This window comes from Colobus angolensis, unplaced genomic scaffold, assembly GCF_000951035.1.
Source record: "Colobus angolensis palliatus isolate OR3802 unplaced genomic scaffold, Cang.pa_1.0 Scaffold144, whole genome shotgun sequence".
Lineage (NCBI taxonomy): Eukaryota > Metazoa > Chordata > Mammalia > Primates > Cercopithecidae > Colobus > Colobus angolensis.
Window position 1 is genome coordinate 1,254,537 of NW_012114533.1, and position 7,543 is coordinate 1,262,079.

Below are 7,543 nucleotides of genomic sequence, written 5' to 3' on the forward strand. Positions count from 1 at the left end.
ATTAGCCACTGTGCTTAGCCATGGGTTTCTTTTTTAATATTTCCATTTCTTTGCTCATCATTTTCAAATTTTCCTCAGTCTTCCTGAATATATGGAACATATTTCTAATAGCTGTTTTAATGTCCTTGTCTTCTCCTTCCATTGTCTTTCTTCATGTCTAGGTCTGTTTCTACTGACTGCTTTTCCCTGTGCTTATGCTTCATATTTTTTTTGTTTCTTATGGTTCATATGTTTTTGTTTCTTTGCGTGCCTGGTTATTTTTGTCATTAGAATTTAGAAATTGTGATTTTTATGATGTGAATGCTGGATTTTGTTATGTTTCTTTTATGTAAGATTGTACTTTTTTCTGGAATGTGGTTATGTTATGTGGAATCAGTTGGATCTTTTCAGGTTTTGCTTTTAAGGATTGAGGGTAGATCAAGAGCAACCTTGAATGTAGGCTAGTTTGTCCCATTACAAATGCAGTACCCATTTACAGAACCTGCCTGATACTCCATGTGTTACTAGGTCTTTCCACTCTTGCTGGTGGAAACACAAGTTATTTTCGTTGCGGAGCGTGTCATGAGCTCCTCAGTTTCTTCTCCTTTCCAGTGATTCTTCGCCCTCAGCCTTGGGTAGTTTCTTCTTCTGTACGCATAGATCAGTGTCTGCAAGAGATACAAGGGATCTCCAGAGCTGTCTGTCAAACTCCCTCCTTGCCAGCTTTCTGCCCCACATCCTCTAGATGTCTTGGCCTCTCCAAATGCTGATCTCTGTGTCTTCAACTTTGCAAGATTTCTGGCTTTTGTTTAGATTCTTCTTCCCAGCTCTGCAGTGTGGGAACTTTTCTGCAGGGCAGTTGTAGGGTTCACCTTCTTTGTTTTCCTCCTTTTGGGGGATCACAGTTCTATATTGCTTGTTTTCCATTGTCTGACAACCACTGTTTCATATGTTTTGTCCAGGTTTCTGTTGTTTAAAGTAGGAGGGTAAGTTATGTCTTATTACTGCATCTTGGCTAGAAGAGGAAAGACTTTTTTTTTTTTTTTTTTTGATGGAGTCTTGCTCTGTTGCCTAGGCTGGAGTGCAGTGGTGCAATCTTGGCTCACTGCACGCTCTGCCTCCAGGGTTAAAGCAATTCTCCTGCCTCAGTCTGCTGAGTAGCTGGGACTACAGGCACATGCCACGAGACCCAGCTAATTTTTTTTTTTTTTGTATTTATAGTTGAGATGGGGTTTCACCATGTTGGCCAGGCTGGTCTTGAATGCCTGACCTCAAGTGATCCACCCACTTCAGTCTCTCAAAGTGCTGGGATTACAGGCGTGAGGGCTCACTAAGACATTTTTGGTAAAGGCACATACTTAATCTTCCTGTTTGGCTGCAGTGAAGTCCACTGTATGGGAAGGACCTCCACAGAAGGTACCCAGAACCGTAAATGACGTTATTTTTTTTTTTTTTTTTTTTTTTTTTTGAGACGGAGTCTGGTGCTCTGTCGCCCAGGCTGGAGTGCAGTGGCCGGATCTCAGCTCACTGCAAGCTCCGCCTCCTGGGTTTACACCATTCTCCTGCCTCAGCCTTCCGAGTAGCTGGGACTACAGGTGCCCACCACCTCGCCCGGCTAGTGTTTTTGTATTTTTTAGTAGAGACGGGGTTTCACCGTGTTAGCCAGGATGGTCTCGATCTCCTGACCTCGTGATCCGCCCGTCTCGGCCTCACAAAGTGCTGGGATTACAGGCGTGAGCCACCGCGCCCGGCCTGACATTATGTTTTAATCTGTCTTTTATTATTTTTAAAATCAAAGACAATTACCAATACTAAAGAAAAGCATAGAAAATATTTAGAATTTTATAATTCCTTGGTTCTAGTACGACCACTGTTTTCATTTTGTATATTAACCCACATGCGTGCATAGTTTTACAGAGTTGTAATCATGATATCCTTCTAGCTTGTGTTTTTTAAAGTACAATTTGTATTTTTTGTAATTTTCATGTCTCTTTTTAAATGGTTGCATATTATTTTTGTGTACCATAATTTACTACATAAATGATTGCTTTAGTTTGAGACTTTTAGGGAATTTTGAAATAATTTTGTGTTTCAATTTGGTAGCTCAGAAAAGAATGTAAAAACCAATGGCGTTTCCAAAGGAAATGCAGTGATGAGGTCATCTGGGTGCCTGTTCAGGAAGGAACAGAGCTGACAGGGTATTACAGAGAAGTAATCTGTGGACAGAGTTTAATACCTCTGTGAAAATGTGAGGAGGTAAAATTCAGCTCCATTTCATAAACGTCTAGGTTCTACCATCAGAGAACTTGTGATTTTGTGGAGGATCTGGTGAAAAACCAATGCATCTAAATAAATTTCACAATTGAGTTGAACAATACATGTATGGCTTCCTGAAACAATTTTGTTCATGACATGAATAAATTCACACATGCACTCAGTGAAACCTGAGTTCAGATTGTAGAGCTTTAACTTGGAACTATACCAAATTCCCTTGCACTAAGTCTCATAAATTAAAAAAGCAACACTGTTGATGTGTTTTATTAAGCCTTCTGTCTTATCTTCTTTTTCATAAAATTGCATGAATTTAGAAACGTGAGACATTGCTGAAACAGATGTAGAGCAGCCACATGAGCTTTCTTTCCCCTATTACAGCCACAGGCCCTCCCCTCTGATAGAGCTGCTGCTATAGCTCTTGAGAATCTTGGGTCAGGCGTACATAGTCATGATACTCAGCTATGAAGGTCATATACAGATTGGTCACGCATTTCTTAATGTTAGTGGGGCCCTACTTTTTTTCTTTTGGGAAAGTCTCAGATACAGTACATTCATTCATTCATTTGGGAGGTAGTCTATTGAAATTAATAATAGCTAAAATTTATTTACTATGTGGCAGGCACTAATCTAAGAACTTTATATATAACAATTCTTTCATATAGGTATTGCTGTTATTCTCTAGTAGGTGGCAGGGGCTGGACTTGGACCCTGACCATTGGCTTCAGAGATCTTGTTCTTCTCTGCATAAATGTACACTCTTGAGTCGTTTCCCTCCAGGTTTAAATTCCAGCTCCATTACTTACAATTTGTGTGAATGACTGCAATCAGTTACTGTACTTGTCTCCTCTCAGTCTTGGTTTTCCTCATCTGTATGCTACATTACATATACCCTAACTTGGTCCAGTGCCTGGCACATAGTAGGGTCTCCATATATTTAGCTCTTATTAATTAGCATTCATTAAAACATACACTTAGAGTGCCTACCATATGCTTGCTCTTTCAAGGAGCACTTGTGCTGTTTGTCTCTTTTCTAAAATGGCATAGGTACTTTAATGTGTGACTCTGAAGATCATAGCTGATAGAGGATATATTCAGGTCTGTATTTCTATTATCTTTCCTCTGTGTGTGAGTTTGGAAAAGGGAGAGAATTTGGTCACACAAGGGAAGAACATTCTTGTAGATTCATTTTGTAGGTCACACAGTTCAGTCAGAGGACCAAATAAAGGTTAATCTGTTCTCACTCATAGGTGGTTATTGAAAAATGAGAACACTTGGACACAAGGTGGGGAACATCACACACCAGGGCCTGTCGTGGGGGAAGGACAGCATTAAGAGATACACCTAACGTAAATGGCAAGTTAATTGGTGCAGCACACCAACATGGCACATATATACATATGTAACAAACCTGCACGTTGTGCATATGTACCCTAGAACTTAAAGTATAATTTAAAAAGAAAAAAAAGGTTAATCCTTGATTGACACATGACCATCCTGTATGTGGATGTGTCCTGTTTGACTGAGTTTATATGTTAAGGAGTTTATACATATACATAGAGCAGGAAGGGACATCAACTAAGCCAGCCAGTTCCACTAAATCCGCCCCCACCATTAGGGAAATGATAAATATGGCAACCAGGTTACCTTCACATCACCACCCCAGTGTAGATTGTAAATGCATGCAAAAATTAAGTTATGGAGCCCTGTTAGCAGAGGGGAGGGAAAACCTAAGGCAGAGAAGGAGTAGAGTATTTTGATAGAAAGTGAAAAGAAGTTAGAGAAAAAACTCGAGTGAAAATAGTTGAGAGAATTCTATAAGCCCTTGTATTTTTATCTAAGCTGAGGATGTTTTTAACAGAAGATTGGCATAGGCTTTGTTTGGTTATTCTGAGAGTGCTATTCTGAGATGTGTCTTCATTCCTCATGTTTGTGTTTTATGCCGAGGATTTGACAGATCTGTGTTCTTTCCTTCTTTGCAGTCCTGAGGCTTTCTACCAATGCAGGCCAGTGGAAGGAAGCAGCTAGCAAGGTGACCCATGCATTGGTTAATATCAGGTAAGGAATGAGAAGTATCTCTTGCAGAGTTCCTTGGCTCTTCCTTAGGTTTATTGTACCTTTCTAAGTAGAGTGTGTTAAACACTACTACTATTTTAAGCCTTGATGTCTGTAGGAGTGGAAGAAAAATTGTCGTACTTGATCAGGAAAAGCAGGAGTACACGAGGATTTTATTTTATCATATTGAAACAGCTCAAAGTGCTGGCTGTTCTGTGAATTTTTTTACTGAGAGATGGTTACAAGCCCTTTTCAGGCATGCTAGTTGCCAGAGTGATCTGTGTATAGGTCATCTGAAAGCTTTTCTCCAAAGATTTTCCGCTTTTCTCCATGCCTTCAGTGAATGATTCATGGAGATCTAGAATGTTGACCTTTTACTTTACGTGACTGTTACTATTTATGGTAAACAGAGGCAAATGGAGTCCATGGGGCTGAGTCATTTTAGGTTGCTTATGAAACAGCAAGGCAATTACAGAGTGCCATATGTATTGGATAAAGTTGTGTCAGGCATGGAGTTGGTCAGGGTCTTGAAGAGGCACCACCCATGCGGCTGGTGTGAGCTGTTGGTAAATGGAGAGGAGAAAGTGCTTTCACCATTGGGAAACCTAAATTCGACTTTTCTTCTGTTCCTTGCTCCCTTTGTGCCTATGATTTTTTGTTTTCCCAACAGTTATTACATTGTTCTTATAAACAATTGAAAAATTAACATTGAGTAAAAGGCAAATCCAACAGATGGGGAACTTGATTTAGCTCCAGATGTAAGACTTGCCAGACATTCCTAGTAATAGTAATGCACATTTACAACTTGGTATAGATTCTAATGTGTGACATAGCTGGTCTGTGATTTTTTTCCTATATCTTTTCTTTCTTTTTATTTAAAGGTAAAATGTCCTGTCCCTGCAGTGATTTACTACCATGTTTGGCACATCTGGGCATAAAAGGAGAAGTGTGAAATGTGTGTGTTAGGAGGACTGGGATGAGGGAGCATGGGGGTGAAATGTGCTAACAAGATTGCAGTGAAGGTTGATCTGCCTTACCTGTCCCCAGAGTCATTTTGCGTCAAACACAATTGTATAAATCTCACAAATAAATGCATATCCGCACCTAGCAAATAATCTAGATACTGTGGTGAGGCCTTATGATAAATGCAATTTTCTGTAAGAATCAGGAATTACAAACTGCCTTCTCCCAAATATCCTTTTATGACCCAAGGGCAGCATGACAAATGTGGGTGTTTGAATGAAGCACCAGGTTCTAGGCTAGGGTATGAAGTGCATATGGGTATAATTTATGTTGTGTTGACTTATTCATGTATTTATGTAGGCCTTTCAGGCAGCTCCTTTTCCTGTGGGGCCTGTTTCCTTGATCACATTCCTTTATACTTGCCTTATCTTCTACTTTGTTGCTTTTCCTTTTTGTGGTTTCTGGCTTGGCTGCTGTCCCTGTTCTTCCCAAGGGCCATCAAGCAGCTAATTTAAGCTTTTGACTTCTCCTTTTTCCAACAGCTAAGAAAGGACTGGGCTGAGCCTTGTTACCATGTAACCTGTTTCTTCTCTTTGTATGACTGTCAGGCCTATACCTTCATTTTCATTCCTTAAATTTCTCTGATTAACTTGCTGCAATAATCACATCATTTTTACTGTTGCTAATAATCGGACTCAGTATACATCTAAAGTAGCAAAAAGATCCAGTTGTGGACAGGCTCAGTGGCTCATGCCTGTAATCCTAGACCTTTGGGAGGCAGAGGTGGGAGGATCACTTGATCCCAGGAGTTCAAGACCAGCCTGGCCAGCATAGTGAGACCCTGTCTCTAAAAAACAAAATAAACAAAGATTAGCTGGGCATGGTGGCACATGCCTGTAGTCCCAGCTGCTGAGGAGCCTGAGGTGGGAGGATCATTTGAGCCCAGGAGGTCAGGTTGAGGCTGCAGTGAGCCCAAGATCATGCCACTGCACTGCAGCCTGGGTAACAGAGTGAGGCCCTGTCTCAAAACAAATCAATTTTTTGAAGAGATTATTGGAAAGAAGTGATTGAATGTCACCACAGTAAGGCCAGATCAGGAAAAAATACAGGTGGTACTAAGCCTGCAAAAGTTTACCATTTTTTTTTCTGACATCTATTCTCACTTATTAAATGCCAGACTTTGTGCTGCTCTTTCTTATACTACCTTCTTTAATCTTCAAACTTTATAGGGTGTATTATGTACTTTTAAAAATATACTTTTTCTCAGTGAAGAAACTGAGTCTTAAAGATGTTGTATATTGTGGAAGTCCCCGTATTTGTTCCTTGGCAAAGCTGAGAATTAATAATGGGTTCTTCTTCTTCTTCTTCTTTCTTCTTTCTTCTTTCTTCTTCTTTCTTCTTTCTTCTCCCCCCCTTCTCCCCCCCCTTCTCCTTTCTCCTTGTCCTTTCTCCTTCTCCTTTCTCCTTCTCCTTTCTCCTTCCTCTTCCTCCCCTTCCTCTTCTTCCCCTTCCCCTTCCCCATCTTTCTTCCATTTTTTTTTTGAGACAGGGTCTGACTCTGTCACTCAGGCTGGAGTGCAGTGGCGCAATTTCTGCTCAATGTAGCCTCTGCTTCCCAGGCTCAAGCAATCTTCCCACCTCAGCCTCCCAAGTAGCTGGGACTATAGGCACGTGCCACCACACCTAGCTAATTTTTGTATTTTTTTGTAGAGATGGGGTTTCACCATGTTGCCCAGGCTGATCTCAAACTCCTGAGCTCAAATGATCCACCTGCCTTGGCTTCCCAAAGTGCTGGGATTACAGGCGTAATTAGGCTGAGCCACCATGCTCAGCTTAATCCTAGGTCTTCGAAGTCCAAGTTCAGGGCTGCTCTTTCTTGCAAACCATAATACCTCCTTCTGTAAAGCTACATTGAAGACTAACATGGAGGAGTAAACAGAAAACTCACCATGATGTATTGAAAGGAATATGGAAATTTGAGTTGGAAAAACTGTATTTTTTTCTTTTGTCTCTACCACTTACTGTGTGACTATGAGCAAGTTACTTAGCTTCTGTGGACCTCTATCCACCATCTGTAAAGTGGAGCTGATGGTGATAGCAACTATTTCACCAGGTAGTGGTTGTGAGAATTATATGACGTAATGCATATGAAAGCTCCTGGTGAACTATAAAGTACTGGTTATTTCAGGCCGGGCGCGGTGGCTCAAGCCTGTAATCCCAGCACTTTGGGAGGCTGAGACGGGCGGATCACGAGGTCAGGAGATTGAGACCATCC

The 7,543-nt window shown here is 40.9% G+C and overlaps 1 protein-coding gene across 1 annotated transcript in view; it reads left to right on the forward strand.

The window, feature by feature from the left end:
- The window catches only part of LOC105507115 (chromosome unknown open reading frame, human C10orf76), a 218,950-nt gene that overhangs the window by 112,271 nt on the left and 99,136 nt on the right, over positions 1-7,543 (forward strand). The window contains exon 23 of the mRNA XM_011935493.1: positions 4,233-4,308. Coding sequence (XP_011790883.1) covers positions 4,233-4,308 — 76 coding nt within the window. The remainder of the gene's footprint in view (positions 1-4,232; positions 4,309-7,543) is intronic.